The sequence below is a fragment of the Oryx dammah genome, unplaced genomic scaffold, assembly GCF_014754425.2.
Source record: "Oryx dammah isolate SB20612 unplaced genomic scaffold, SCBI_Odam_1.1 HiC_scaffold_19, whole genome shotgun sequence".
Taxonomy (NCBI): Eukaryota; Metazoa; Chordata; class Mammalia; order Artiodactyla; family Bovidae; genus Oryx; species Oryx dammah.
In genome coordinates, this window is record NW_024070203.1 from 43,544,446 (window position 1) to 43,561,039 (window position 16,594).

Here is a 16,594-nt window from a genome sequence, read left to right on the forward strand (position 1 = left end):
TGATTATTGTAGCTACATACCTTGAAGTTGAGTAAAATGATTCTTTTATAAAATAGTTTTAACTCTTCTGGTTCCTTTGCCTTTTCATGTAAATTTTAGAATAATTTCACCTATATCTACAAAAAATCTTGCTGGAATTTTTATAGGAATTATGTTAAACATTGATATCAATTGGGGAGAACTGATATTTTTCTATATTGAATCTTCCAGTCCATGAATATGGCATGTCTCTGTATCTTTAGATTTTTTTTTGATCAATGTTTTATAGTTTTCTGCACATAATTCCTATACTTGTTTTGTGAGATTTATGCCTAAGTTTATTTCATTTGTTGAGTAATTATGTTATAATGTATTTTTAATTTCAGCATCCACATGTTCACTGCTAGTATATAGAAATACAGTTGATTTTTGTATGTTTATCTTGTGTCCTGTGATCTTACTCACTTGTTATTTCTATTTTCCTGTAGATTCCTTGGGATTTTCTATGTAGACAATCATGTGATTGATGAATAGAAAAATTGTATTCGTTCCTTTCAGATCTGTACATCTTTTATTTCTTCCTCTTCTACTGACTAGAACTTTTAGCACTGTGTTAATTAGGAGTGGTGAGACTGGACATCCTTACCTTGTTCTTGATCCTAGGAGGAAGCATTTGCTCATCTACCACTAAGTGTAAATGTTTGCAATATGATTTTCGTAGATAGTTTTTATAAAGTTGAGGAAGTTCCACTCTATATCTGCTTTTCTGAGAGTTTTTATTATGCATGTCTATTAAATTTTGTCAAGGTATTTTTCTGTATTAATTGATAAGATTAAATAGACTCTCTTCTTTAGCTTGTTAGTATGGTAGATTACATTGATTGAATTTCAAACATTAAACCAGGTTTGGGCCTCTGAAATAAACCTCACTTGGTTGTGATGCAGAATTATTTTTATAGATTGATAAATTCTATTTGGCAATATTTTGTTAGGGATTTATAAATCTATTTTCTAGGTTTTTTTTTTTCCTACTGTCTTTGCTTATTTTGGTACTAGGGTAATACTGACTTTATAAAGTGAATTGAAAATGTTTGCTCCTATTTTGTGAAAGTGTGTGTGTAGACTTGGTCTTATTCTTCTTTAAACATTTGGTAGAATTCTTTAGTGAAAACATCTGGGTAGGGAGATTTATTCCTTTCTTCTTTTTGAATTTGAAAATTATGAATTCACTGTCTTTAATAGTAGTAGGAATATTCAACTTGCCTGTTGCATAATGGATGAGTTGTGAAAGTTTGTGTTTTTCTATTTACTGGTATATTTTGCCTAAGTTGTCAAATTTATATGTGTAGAGTTATTCGTAGTATTCTTTTATTGTCCTTTTGATATCTGCAGGGTCTGTAATCATATCTCTCTTTCATTCCTAAGTTAGTAATTTGTTCTGTAGTTTTTTGTCTCCCTTGCTAGAACTTTGTTGATTTCACTGATCTTTTCAAGAACTAGCTCCTTGTTTCACTGATTTCTCTAACGATTTTCTGTTTTCAGTTTCATTGATTTTTACTCTTATCCTTATTACCTCCTTCTTCTTGCTTTGCCTCTATTTTCTATTTTTCTAGTTCTTGAGTTGAGAGCTTATTGTTTTGAGAATTTCCCTCTTTTTTAATGTATACATTTAAGTGCTATAAATTTCCCTCTTAGCATTGTTTTAGATGTGTACCACAAATTTTAATATGCTGTGTGTATTTTCATGTTCATTCAGTGTAATTTACTTTTTAAATTTCCCTTGAGATTTTATCCTTAACTCATAGGTAATTCAGAGGCGTCTTAATTTCTCACTGTTTGGAGGTTATCTTTCTGTTATCAATATCTAATTTGATTTCCTTGTGGTCAGAAAACACAGTTTGTATGGTTTCATTTCCTTTAAATTTGTTGAGATTTGTTTCTTGTGTGTGATATGGACTATCTTGGTATATCTTCTCTGTGTGTGTGTTCAGTTGTGTTCAATTCTTTGAGACCCTATGGACATACCCATCAGGTTCCTCTATCCTTGAGATTTCCCAGGCAAGAATACTAGAATGTGTTACCATTTCCTTCTCCAGGGAATCTTCCCGACCAAGGGATTGAACCTGTATCTCTTGTGTCTCCTGCATTGGCAGGCAGGCTCTTTATCAGCTGAGCCGGGGTAAAGCCCCAGTATGTTCTTCAGGCACTTGAAAAGACTGCATATTCTGCTGTTGTTGGTTGGGTGATCCATAAATGTGATTTAGATCCTGTTGGTTGGTGGTATTAAGTTCTTTCATAACTCTGCTGATTTTCTTTCTAATGATTTCTCTGGTCATTTTAAAATACCAACTTGCTGATACTACTCTTATTAAAAATGAATTGATTTTATTAACTGCTTATTATATGCCAAGCACTCTTAAGTCTTTTATAAACATTATATAATTGAATCCTCCTAAAAACTGAGTGCATCACATACTATGATTATGATTATGACTTGCCCACCAAGATCACATAGCTAGTAAATGGCAGAGCTGGCACTCCAACCCAGGGCTGTCTGACTACTACATGTGTTTATGCAACCTCTGTGCCATCTGCTGTTCTAGCAGGAACTTAAAAGGCTTGATAAGTTTTCTTCCAGTTCATGTTGAAGTAAGGATGCACACATTACAGTGATGGCTACGGAGAGAGTCCCACCAGGTATGGCTGGCAGCCTCCAAGGTGGCCCCCAGTGATTCTCACTTCTTGGCACTGGTGCTCTTGTCTAATGCCCTCCCCTTGAATCCAGTCTGGACCTAGTGATGTATTCCAATGGACAGAATATGAAAAAAGTGATAGGATATCACTTCTGAAATTAGGTTAAGAGAGACTGTGGCTTCCATCTTGGGCTGCTCGCCCTTTCTCGGCCTCATCTGTTCTGAGGGTAGCCAGGTGCTGGGTTGTGAGCTGTCCTGTGGTGATGCCCATGGGACAGGGAACTGATATCTCTGGCTCACAGCCAGGGAGGACGGACGCTGCCAACACTCACGTGACTGAGCTCTCAGACACAGATTCCCCACACAAGCCCGAGATGGCCCAATCTCCAGCTGACGCTTTGACTTACCCGAGGCACTTGGCTAAACTGCACCTGGATTGTGACCCACAGAAACCAGCAAGTAATCAATGTTTGCTGTTTTAAGCTGCTGAATTTGGGGAAAAGTACCAAAAAAGAGAGAGCAAAAATTCAGTTTAGTTCAGTCACTCAGTCATGTCCAACTCTTTGCAACCCCATGGAGTGCAGCATGCCAGGCTTCCCTCCCCATTACCAACTCTCAAAGCTTACTCAAACTCATATCCATTGAGTTGATGATGCCGTCCAACCATCTCATCCTTTGTCGTCTCCTTCACCTCTTGCCTTCAATCTTTCCCAGCATCAGGGTCTTTTCCAATGAGTCAGTTCTTTGCATCAGGTGGCCCAAGTACTGGAGCTTCAGCTTCAGAATCAGTCCTTCCAGTGAATATTCAGGACTGATTTCCTTTAGGATGGACTGGTTGGATCTCCTTGCAGTCCAAGGAACTCTCAAGAGTCTTCTCCAACACCACAGTTCAAAAGCATCAACTCTTTGGCACTCAATTTAGCTTGGGTTCTAGGGCTGCCATGGATGGCTATACATATTGCACACTGCAAAGTCCAGGTAGTACCATTCATATCCTTAGGAGATGAATTGCAAGTTATCTCCCAGAAATTTCTCATTATCATAACCACTGAATTCTCGTTATACCCATTCATTCACAGATAATGGAAGCATTATTAAGTGCCAGATGGTGTTCTAGGTGCTAGGAATTTGGCAATGAACAAGATAGGCTCTGCCCTCAGCACTGGTATAGGAAGAGAGGCAATTACCACATGGACAAATTAAGTTTAGGTGGTATAAAAAGGCTGCACATGTGAGGGTGAGATTAAATGTTTGGAAGATATATTTTATGTTCTATAATAACACACAGGATCATGCGTGCATGTGTGCTAAATTGCTTCAGTTGTGTCTGACTCTGTGCTATCCTATGGGCTGTAGCCCACTAGGCTCCTCTGTCCATGGGATTCTCCAGGCAAGAATACTGGAGTGGGTTGCTCTGCCCTTCTCCAGGGGATCTTCCTGACCCAGGGATCAAATCCATGTCTCTTACATCTCTTGCATTGGCAGTTGGGTTCTTTACCACTAGTACCACCTGGGGAGGACCATAGTCTATAAACAATAGATGTTCTGTTCTTAACCATTTTTCCCCTTTTCATTTTTGAAACTTGAGACAGTAGACAATATTATATGTGTATAATGGATATTTATACAAGATGCTAGGGTTAACAATTTGTTAGCTTTTGCATTTGTCCTACTGGGTAAAATGGTATTTTAAGAGAATATGAATTGCTGAATACACTGAGTGGGAATACTTTGAAAATTTTATTATTACATTGTAAAATGGATACTTGTGTGGGCTTGGTGGTGGTGGAGAAGCAGATTTTACAAATTTAGTACATCATTGACATTTGTGAGGCATATTGTCTAAGACTAGGAGAGTCTTCAAAATCACAAACTGCACTAGGTCACATAATTTTCCCATAAAACATTGTGAAATATAACTGAAATATTTCACTATCTTGTATCATTAATGGTTTTCCATAAGTAATTTTTTGGGTTATTTTCTGGCTTAGAACCTCCTTTCCTTAGACTTTTTCACTTTTATTACCTGTACTAGTAGTTCGTTTTCTTTTAGGAGTCTTTAAAAAAACAAAACACTAAGAAGTCAAACTGAAAAAGAAAACCATGAAAGTCATTTCATTCTTGACAATAGAAAGATATCAGAACGTATTAAGATGTTAGCCCATGAGGCTGACCTACTCTTGGGATAAGAACACATTCAATATACTAGCCTCATAGGGCTTATGACTTTAATGAAGCCTCCAGAAAATGAGAAATCACTGTGAGTCATCAACCATTAGTCACTGAAAAGCACTGAAAGAGCGAATGTTACATCCACAAATGCTAAAGGCCATTGGTGTCTAAATCACAGATCCATAGCAGGAGGGCATCTCTTTATTGCTATAGCATATGTGAGATCATTTGGAAGAACAAAAGTCATGTAGAATTTTCCATGAATATCACATTACAAACTGTTTTGAAAAACCATGCATTTAATTTTTAGCCTTTTGTCATATATCAGCTACTATGGTTGGTTCCTAATTTGTCATAAATTCATAAATACTCCGAATCTCAAATTCTTTCTCTTTAATGAGGGTTGGTAATTCCAGTCTCCAAAGGCAGAGGTGAAGATAATCTGAGCCAGGGTTTTGAGAGGTCTTCCTAAACATAAAAGCAACCCACAAAATTATGGTGTTATTATCAGGTATCACTCGCTTCACATTCCCAGTTTTGTTCCTTGAGCAGAATAAAAACACTGGCTAGCTCAAATGGAGACTGCATAAAGGGTTTAACTTACTTCTTTTACAAACCACTGACAGAAGGCAGGACCAATCCATTCTCTTGCATGAATGCCACAGTCCATCCAGACAGCTCTTTTGTAAGCTCGTGATCTTCTGCCCAGCTGAAAAGAAGAGTATTCATAGTAACCAAAGCAAGCTTTTATTTTTGGATTCACTGACCTGCATAATTTAATATGGTTTCAGCATAATACTTCCCTGGAGTTGGGTTCATCAGGTAACCCATAAAAAAGACAAAGAGAGTTCCTATCAGTTTCAGAAGTCCAGGCTTGTTTATGCAGAAACTGTAAATTTATTGCCTTAATTACAAATCAAAGAAGTGGAAAATACATAAGGAAAAGGCAGTTGGTTAAATAGGTGTGCTTCTGCATTTTAGGGCTTCCCAGATGGCGCCAGTGGTAAAGAACCTGCTTGCCAGTGCAAGAGATGTGGGTTTGATACCTGGGTCGGGAAGATTCCCTGGAGGAGGGAATGGCAATCCATTCCAGTGTTTTTGCCTGGAGAATCCCATGAACAGTGGAGCCTGGAGGGCCCCAGTCCATAGGGTTGCAAAGAGTTGGACATGACTGAAGCCACTTAGCACGCACACATTTCATTTTAATATAATATGTGGTGGTTAAGTAAGAAGCTGAATTTTTCCCTTCCTTTTTCCTGTCCTTGCCCTCTTTTTCTCAATCCCCCTCCCCAGGAAAGGTAACAGAAATATTCCCAAGCAATATCTAGTAGAGAAATAGTTATGTCTTGTAGGAAGACAAAGTCAAATTTTATTACAGTACATAAAGGAAACACAAAACAATTTGATTTTTAGAATCAAGCAATAAACTTTTCTTTATAATCTTGCTATATAAATTTCATCTATAACATGGTTTCTGATCCACTAATTAGTAGGTAGCTTTCGGGCTTCCCTGGTGGCTCCGACGGTAAAGCGTCTGCCTGCAATGTGGGAGACCCGAGTTCGATTCCTGGGTCGGGAAGATCCCCTGGAGAAAGAAATGGCAACCCACTCCAGCACTCTTGCCTGGAAGATCCCATGGACGGAGGAGCCTGATAAGCTACAGTTCATGGAGTTGCAAAGAGTTGGACTTGACTGGTGACTTCAGTTTCACTTTTGACATTAATGGGAAATCTAGTTTTCATTCATTCATTAATTCACTCAACTGATATTAACACTTCAAGAAAACCTTTTTTTTTTTGATATAATTTATTTTTTTTACTTTACAATTCTGTATTGGTTTTGGCATATATTGACATGAATCCACCACGGGTGTACATGTGTTCCCAAACATGAACCCCCCTCCTTTTAAACATCAGACATGGGGCTTGGCCTTGGAGATTCTGAGATGAGAAGATGAGGAATTTATATGGTGGTGGAGAGGGCAGAAATACCAGCAATTCATCACTATAATGTGGATATGCAGGAGTTACTTTGGGGACATTGGGTGCTATGTGTCATTTTTCTGTGGAACAAATGAGGGCTTCTCAGAAGAGAAAGACTTCGAGTAGGAGAGTAAGACTTGAAGCTTGCTTGGCAGACAAGTGAAAGAAGACATCTGTCTCAAGCTTGGAAGAGAAGCTGAGCACACCATGTTTGAACCACTGCTTCGAAGGTCTGAGGAAAGAAGGGAGATGAAGCTGATCCAGAGGCAGGAGACACATGACGTTCCTAGATATGACATACAGATAAGGCTTCATCCTGATTCTATGGGAGGGGTTTGTGTGTGTGTGTATACTTAGGTTAGAGGATGAGAGGATGGGGACTCATGAGGAAGTTCAGTCCTGAGGCCATGGTTGTGATAGTCCAGGGAGAATAGATCCAGAAACAAGCCTAAGTCAACAGCAGTGAGGACAAGAGAAGAGGTGGTGATAAATCCAGAAGATAGAAGAAAAAAAAAGATGTCAGTTCTTCGTGTTAGATTTGAAGTGGTTAGAATAAGAAAGAGGAATTCAGGTGGTTCATGTTTCCTGATCTGGAGCACAGTGGTGGTATCGTAAGTCTGAGGTGCTTTGGTGAATGTCAAGATGAGGATGCCCAGCTCTAGAGAGCAGAGTCCACTGAACAGATAAGTCTGGAATGATCAATGAAACCATGGGGTGGATGTGCTTCTGAGACAGCAGGCAAACAGAGAGCACAGCTGGGGAGAGAATCCTGGGGTCACCGGAACGTAAAGAAAGGACAAGGGCAGAGGATGCTCTGAGATGGGCGGAGAGCCAAGTAGACGTCATCCGGAAGTCCTAGAGTCATCGTCGGGGCAAAGGCCAGGGGGTCCAGGGTCTGAATGGTTGGTGAGGAAGTAGAGCCAGTGATGTAGGAAAATCTTTTAAGATGTTTGGTTGAGAAGGAATGGAGAGCTATAGGTGAGTAGTTAGAAGAGAATGCAGGCTCAAGGGGTGGGAGTGACGTATACCTTCTGACACATTTGTATAGTTTTGCATCTGTTCATTGTAAGCAGCACCAACCCACAAATAATTTTGAAGGTTATTATTTTTGAAGTTCATAAGTTGCTATGAATAAGTTAGAAATAGTCTTCTTTGGAATACTCAATGGCAAAAATTAAATATGGCTCAAAAACTTAAGGGAAAAACTATTTTTTCTTAAATTACTGGGAAAAAAGTGAACGTGTTAGTCACTAAATCATGTCTGACACCATGGACTGACAGCCCACCAGGCTTCTCTGTCTGTGGGATTATCCAGCCTGGATACTGGAATGAGTTGCCATTCCCTTCTCCAGGGTATCTTCTGCACCCAGGGATCAAACCCTGGTCTCTTGTTTGTAGGCAGATTCTTTACTATCTAAGCCACCAGTCTTAAATTACCAGATGATGTTAAATACGAGACACTATGAAATACCATTTCGCTTCTTTTCCTTATAAGCCAAAGCTGAAAAAGATGAATAGTAAATATTCAGTTGCTAATTTCTTATTTTTTTACCTTTAAAACATAAAGAGATCTTCCCTCATATGATTTTCCAATAGAGAACATATGAATGAGACCTGAATGTGTTTTATTCAAATGATGCATCCAATTTTGAATCTAAAAGCAAATAAATTAAAACCATGTTAGACTCACACAATTATGGAGCTTTTAATAAACAAAAAGTAACAGAAATACAATAGGTCTTAGAACTCAAAAAGCATGTATGGAGTATAAAATTTAATGAAAAACCAATTTTGTAGTCTTAATTTTCTTCAGGCTACTAAAAATTACTTTATTTTCTGCTCTCATATATAGCTGCTTTGTCTTCATATGGTTCCCTTTTTGAAGCATACCTTTCTACTACTATTTGTCATTAACATCTTAATGGCAAAATTTTATAGAAAGTTAATCAATGTATTCTGGATTCTTTTTAAAAAATAAAAATTTCTTTCTTTCATCTCCAAGTGTTTAAGAAGAAAAGAAAGTAGTAAGCTTCAGAAAAACCATCCCAACTGTTGGAAAGTGTTTAAGTCCTATATATTGTAATTTACCACTGAACAGAAGATGCTAAGAAAAAGGCATTATCTTTTGCATTTAAGATTTAGTCTATCCAGCCACACATCAGAGGGCATACCATGAATAATTTCCCCAGTAATAGCAATATACTGACACTGATCCATTCACACACATTTATCTGTCATCAGGGAAAGGTAGATCTGAGGTAGATAAATAAGTTATTTAGAAAGATGGGTAACATTTCTGACTTAAAAGCCCAATAAGGGAGGAAGGAAGTCACAAAAAAGAGTCCCACTGTTCCAAGATGTGTAAGAGTCTAAAAAAAATATTTGGAAAGTACTCATATTTTCCTTTTTTTAAATTGCTGTTTAGTCTAATGAGCACATGGACACACATATATTTACACATATGTATATATGAGCAACTCAACACACATGTATATGTACTTATCTATATTAATATATTGACCTTTTTCTAGTGCATGTTAATAGCACTTTAATGTGTCAAGTTATCTAAATCCTTTCCATTGCTGCTAACTCCAAGCTTCTAAAAAGTATGTTAAAAACATAAAATATGTGGACGTACTTTTGAAAGTCATTATCAAGAGAACCAAACATTCTCTTAAGAATATAACAGGATCTCATTACTTCTATGACTGGCATTCCTTTGCTCAGTTCAGAATTCAGGGGAAGAATGAAAAAATGTATGTACTCATTCACTTATTCATTCTGTCAACGACCCTCTGTTTGGAAGTCTCTGCTTGACACTGGAGATACAGTGGTGAACAGAAAGCAATGGCCAGCCCCCACGGCCCTTGCGGCTTATTAGGAGAGGAAGGCATTAATCAAGTACTTAGTCATAATTAAAAATTATGTTAGGTATCACATGCATGTACTATGGGTGCAGGTAATATGCTGGGGCTGGGACAGGGAGTTCTGACCCATTTGGGAGAGTAGAACCAGCTCTCTTCTTGCACAACTGAGATTTGAAGAATAACTAGTTGTTGCCCAGATGTACAGTAGCAGCAGTGGGATGGGTCCCTATGTTTTCCAGGTAAAATAAGTAACAGCAAGTTAACAGGCCCTGAGGAGCCAAACATGCCGTTTGGCTTTGGGGGGGTTCAAATTTGCGGAGGGTATGGGGCCAACATCAAAATTCACTCCACTGCTCAGCCAAACCCTTGCCCTCAAACTCTGGCTAGCTCTACATTCCATGGATTTCCAGTTAGGGTGTTTATTACCATTATTACAGTTGGCCCTCCATATCTTTGGATGCTGAACTGGTGGATACCGAGGGCTGACTGTACCATGCTGTTGTACACGAGGGACTTGAGTATCCACAATTCTGGAATCCACAGGGGGTCCTGCACCCAATGTCCTTTGGATACCAAGGGCTGACTATATAGCAGTATTACCACACTCTTCCATTGCACTTCTCCTGTCCATTGTAGGGGTGGGTTGGGTAAAGCATACTAAATTAAAATTATTTTGCTGCTTCTCGTATATACTTCTCATAAAAAATGCTTAATGGAAGAGAACTGAGGTGCCTGGACATTGTAAGAGCTTAAGTATTCTTCACATAACTTCTGCCTGTGTTCCTGTGCTTCTCCCTAGTCCCGAGACCTGAATGATAAAGAGTGACTTGAAAAAAAAGCCACAAAAAGCCCTTTCCTTACATACTTCTTCTAAGGAGTGATAAACTTCATAATTATATCCAGAGAGGGATCTTCGACTTCTCCAGGCTGGCAAACTGCTTCCCTTTTCCAGTACTTTCTGAAGATCTTCTATGAGGATCCTGGATTTGAAATGACAGACATGATTACAATTAAATGGAGATAATATAAAAATGAGTCAAAAGAAAATCACGACTGACATTTCTAAAATTACCAAATGTGGGGAAGATGTTCTTTTTCAGAAAATAACAATTCTTAAATAAATGGTATAATGAATATTAAATGTAAAATTATAGAAAAGATGTTCCCAAGTAATAATGATACTAATAATAACCACCATTGATGAAGTAGCTACAAGAATGGAATGATGGGAACACTTATATTTACTGGGTGCCCAGTAAGGTGGGAGGCACTGTGCTGTGTATTTTATTGGGTTGGTCAAAAGGTTTGTGTTTTTCCATAACATCGTACAGAAAAACCTGAATGAACTTTTTGGCCATCCTACTATATACATCAACTGAGTTAATAAAACCTACCTCATATGGTTATTTCCACTTTGCAAATGGGGAGACCAAGCCTCAAAAGGGTTAAGAACTTGCCAATCATCATTCCACTAGTGATGCAAAGCCAGAATTTGAACTTGGAATGTGAACCCAAAACAGACTCAAGTCTGGTGCGACATTTTGAAAAATGAAGCAAGACAAGCTCTCCTCCACTCCCTTGCCACAGCCTCCTTTTCAGCTGTTTCTATCTGTTCCTGTGCCTTTTGTCACTGAAAGACTTTCCTTATGTCATTACCTAGCACACTTGACCCAGAGCTCAGAAAAGGGAAAGAAGAAGCTGCCAGCTTCAAGAGGAAACAGAAGAAACAACCAGAGTCAGAAAAAGCTACTTTTACTGCCTGACAGTATCAAGGATGCCAAGAGAAGTCAAGTTCAGGCAAGCAAAGCAAACGCACTTGGGAACTGAAGGCTGCGGCCAGGGTCGGGGATTCCAGGGTCACTGAAATGTGTGGAATAGCTCCAGCTGCAGTCACTGGTATCGTTGATGAGATGTCCGAGCTAGATATGGCTAGTTCCCCCAGTGCTCACTCACCTCCACCAGCTAGAGCACCATGAAGTAACAAGGTGCTCATTCATTTACTTAAAGATGTTAAAGAGCCTCTCAGTGATTTTCCTGGGCTGGACAGGTAGCTAAAAATAAAAGAAAACCAAAAACTTTGCTTTCTTATTTTATATTCCAAAGAACTTGTTGCTTGGTGGTTTCAGTGCTATTAAAACAACATGTAAGGGCCTCTTTAAATGACTTTCAAAGTTGACCCATGTAAGCCACTTTATTCAAGAAATTCAAGACAATTTTTTGGTCCACAAAAGAAGTAGATTTACTTAGGGTCATGCTGGGTGTAGGACATTCCTTTTGCTTGACTCATTCATTATTTCCTGAGGACCCACTGTGGACAAAGCATTTAATCGGGAATTTATCATCAGCTTACTGTCCTTGTGGTTTCAATGTCTGACTTTAGAAACATCAAAAATCAAGGTAAGGTGGCATGGCACAGAGTTGGTAACCTTGTTTGGTAGCTACTTGTTGGGGCTCAAAATATGAGTGGAGTTTAAATTGTCAGTCTGAACATGATCTGTATTAGTTCTTTCTTTCTTCCCTCAAGGAAACAAGTTATAGATGAAAGTAGCTTTGTATGGGTAAAGAATTTTACAGGATTGCCAGTGTGGCTGTAAAGAACCAAATGAACATCTTTGTCAATGTCGAGTCTTCTTGTGAGCGAATCTGGGGTGGTCAAGAAAGATGCGAGTTTGATTAGAGCTGAGATGGTCATAAACTGTCAACAAATTCCAGTTACTGCAGGCAATCTTCAGCTATGATTCCCTCACCAGTACCATCTATCCATTTCTCCTGGATACTTTTATCTCTTTCAGGAAACTAAGGTGGGGGGTGGGAGGTGGGGGGTGGGTAGTAAATAGACTTGCCAAAGCCAGCCAACTACAGAAGAATCTCTTTGTGAAGTTTCAATTTAAAAACATAAGACACACAAACAGACACAAGTTTTCAAAGGTAGTTTGGGAACGCATGTACACCTGTGGTGGATTCATGTCAATGTATGCCAAAACCAATACAGAATTGTAAAGTAAAAAAAATAAATTATATTAAAAAAAAAAACACAAAGGTATAAAGACCTTTACAGAATGTTTACAAAATGAAGCTCTAGTGTATTGTTTTTGTATTATTTCCAAAGTGGGAAGACTTTTAAAATATAAACAAGCACAGATAATTTGTTTTCCTGTAAGGCAAGAGCGGGCTTCCCAGGTAGCTCAGTTGTAAAGAATCTACCTACCCATACAGAATATGCAAGAGGTGCCAGTTCAATCCCTGGATCTGGAAGGTCCCCTGGAGAAGGAAATGGCAACCCACTCCAGTATTCTTGCCTGGAGAATCCCATGGACAGAGGACCTGGGTGGGCTACAGTTCATGGGATCACAAAGATCAGACACGACTGAAACGACTGAGCAGGCACAAGGTCATTCTTCATATTCATCACCAGGAAATTTCTGGAGTTCTGATGCTGGTCCATCTGTTTGTTTGGCACTGTACCCCTTCAAAAGCTAATATTTCCCCAGGAGTTTCAGTATGAAAAATTATGCTTCTGAATGAATTATTTATCATTATCAGTTGATAAATGACTTAACATATTACTAATAATATAATAAAATCCCCATTCAGAGAATAGTCAGAATAGTTCTAATTGATAATTGCTCCTATACGAGATTTAATGTAATGTTTTCTAACTAGTGTTGTAACCAAAGTAAGAAAATTATGAAGTTTTTCAGTTTGAGGTTGTGGAATCAATCTAGTTGATTAGCTTCTTTGATGAATCAATGCTTAAGCTTCTCAGTCTTGTTTTAAAATTTCCAGGTGCCCTCAATTGAGCTGGTCTTCGGAGCTCTGCTATCTATCCATTCATTTAGGCCAGTGATTCTCAAGACAGGCTGCTTTAAAAATCACCCACGAGCTTTAAAAAATATGCCACACTGAGCCCTACTTACACAAGAATCTCTGTGCAAAGGTATCAGGCCTTTCTGAAAAGCTCACAAGGTGATTTTAATACATAGTCGAGCTCAAATTTAGGCTAACAATCTGGAAACCAGTAATTTAGGCTATTTAGAAACTGACTGTTCTCCGTCTTTTCAGTTTCCACATTAAATAAAAATGGAAGAAAGCATTAGAGTATGACTGGTCCGTGCGTCCTCTTTCCTCCTGAGTGTCTGTGCTGGGTGTGGTCAACAGCATCTATCCCTCCTCTCTCTTTGGACCTCCTGTACTGAAAGGGCTGGGAGGCTGAAAAATACTTTTCCTCGACTGTCGTGTTAGCTACGGTCCTGGATACGAGTTTGTGAACCCTGCCAAGAGAGGAAATTAAGAATAAGGCAGAGGCCATCTCCTGCTGGTGTGACCATGTTGAGGTGGCAGAAACATGGCTGTTTAGAGGCCGTCAGGTGTCTGGACTCAGAACTCTGGGGTCCAGTCACCAGCTTCTTGACTTGAAAGGCAATTATGGTCACAAGAATGGGGGCAGTTGTAGCCTGGGAACAGCTTCCTGACCGCCGTGCTGTTACACCAGGTCTGGCCCCATTCTTCTTGTCAAAGTGGCTGACTGGAAACCAGCAGATTGATGAGAGGCTCATGAAATGGGGTCCAAATGCCTTTTTTTTTTTTTTTAAACAGCTGTAGTTTCTTAGTGTCCTTATGGCTGATTACTGTTTCTGTTCTAATCACATGTGCGCTCAGTTGTGTCTGATTCTTTGCGACCCCATGGACTGTAGCCCTCCAGGCACCTCTGTCCATGGAATTCTCCAGGCAAGAATACTGGAGTGGGTTGCCATTTCCTTCTCCAGGGGATCTTCCTGACCTGGGGATCGAACCCAGATCTCTTGCATCCTTGCATTGGCAGGCAGATTCTTGACCACTGTGCCACATGGGAAGCCCCAGTGTGTAGCATATACTTCCTTAAAAAGTCAACGAACATGCCAAAATGTACTGTATCAAGCCTTTTTAATGTGATTACATTTTCATTGAGTTGTTTTCCTTTTGAAATAGTCAAAGATTTTTTTCTAGATCTATTAAGAACTTTATACAAGCGATATTATCACGTAGTACAAAATCACCTCCCCAGAGCTTCTAGGGTGGAAAAGGGAGGGCAACAAATTGGAAGGAAACACGTTTTGATAAAGTGTAGACTGCTGGACATTAAGAGTTCTGGAGTAGAATACTTGTGGCTGGTGACAGGATTATAGGGGTCAAACTTTGAAATTCCATTACCATTTTTTTAAACAGGTATTCAAGTTACAAAATTATTGAAATTTTTTGTGGCAAAAGGGATCATTTTCTAGGTCATGTTGTTAAGAAGGGTCGATCACCTAGGGGCCAGACACATGAGGCCACATTATCTCTGCTATAAAGATGAGTATATCTATACATTATGTGTAGTTGTACAGAGTAAATTATAATCTTTGGAAAATATCCCAGGCTACAATAATATAACTCAATTAGAATGATCTCTACCTACCAGCCCTGGGGAATTTAATTGACTTACATATTATTATCTTCATGCCAACAAAATGAATAATTCTAAATGATTGCTCTCTGGGACGAGACCACTGGTTTAAAACTCTCATTTTTAAAAAACTCTATTCTCTGTGGTATTAAGGGTGATATTTTATTCTATAGCAGTTCCACATGACCTATGTTGAATGGAAATAGAAACTTGTTAAAATAACTGGTATATTCTTTTCTTCCAAATAATAATTAATGAGGCATTTGAGTTTTTTATTGAGGACCTATAGAAATAAGCTCTTCCCTGCTAGGCATTCAGAGAATCAAAGCCTGCCTTTGGCGCTACAGCAATGACTAAAATATGTTCAATATGAACAATGGTTTTACGCACGGCTGTGACTCTGCCCTGTTATGGGGTACAGATAAAATACCTTTCTGCAAAAAGCCCATCAGTAGTTTCATAAAGCTGTGCCTGTCGCTCTGAGAGCCAAATATCTCTGGGGCCAAGGAAGGATGTTACTGCCCCATTGAACCCTCTGTCCCAGCCTTTCGCAGAGACTAGAGCTCTCTCCCTTGACTGAGAGAGCCATGAACCCTTCCTGGGCCTCACCAGGGATCTCTGTGCCAGTTCTGGCAGTAAAATCACTAGCTTAAAATTTGGAGTATTTGAGAGGTTGTGTGTGCTCAGTTGTGTCTGGCTCTCTGTGAAGCTGGGCTCCTCTGTCCATGGGATTTTCCAGGCAAGAATACTGGAGTGGGTTGCCATTTCCTTCTCCAGGTGATCTTCCTGACCCAGAGATCGAACCTGCATCTTTTGTGTCTCCTGCACTGGCAGGCGGGTTCTTTACCACTAGCAGCACCTGGTTAGTCATTTACAATTGTGGCCAAAATCATAGGGTTCCAAACCAAGAGTAATTCACTCCTTCCCATCTCTCTCATTCACTAGCCTGCATTTCTCCCCCCAGATTTTGCACTTTCTCTCCATCTCTTCCCCCCATCCTTTGCTTTTGTGCCCTCTGGAATTCTCTTTGATCGTAAATAAAATTCCTACATTCTCCAGTCTCTTTAGAGAACTCCTTCTCACATTCTTGCACCAGCAGAAACTGGACTCTTTCAAGGACACAGACTCTTTGGTGACTTTCTCTTCTCCTACTTTGTCAGCATCCTCCTGGGTACCATTGGTACTGCTCCGTTAACCTTCTAACTTCCAGGAAAAGCTCATCCTCCCTTCAGCATTGTGCCATTCCTGGTTGCTTACCTCTAACTCTTGGCTCCTCCCTGCTACTTCCTGTCTCAGGAACACATTTTTCCCACCTCTAATCTTGCCATCAGCCAAGGAAATTCAAGATTGCTGAGATGGCTTTATGGTGATTAACCTCACTCTCTCTTGACTGCATCAGCCTCAATGATCTCCATTCCACTTCAGCCATCTCCTTCATTGCTACCCCTATAATCCTGTCACCAGCCACAAGTATTC

At 39.4% G+C, this 16,594-nt stretch overlaps 1 protein-coding gene across 1 annotated transcript in view; it reads right to left on the reverse strand.

Moving 5' to 3' along the window:
- Positions 1 to 16,594, reverse strand: part of CPA6 (carboxypeptidase A6) — a 301,255-nt gene that overhangs the window by 71,142 nt on the left and 213,519 nt on the right. The window contains exons 4-6 of the mRNA XM_040261346.1: positions 10,559 to 10,673; positions 8,379 to 8,480; positions 5,449 to 5,553 (exon numbers count right to left, since the gene is read on the reverse strand). Of these exons, the coding sequence (XP_040117280.1) occupies positions 5,449 to 5,553; positions 8,379 to 8,480; positions 10,559 to 10,673 (322 nt within the window). The remainder of the gene's footprint in view (positions 1 to 5,448; positions 5,554 to 8,378; positions 8,481 to 10,558; positions 10,674 to 16,594) is intronic.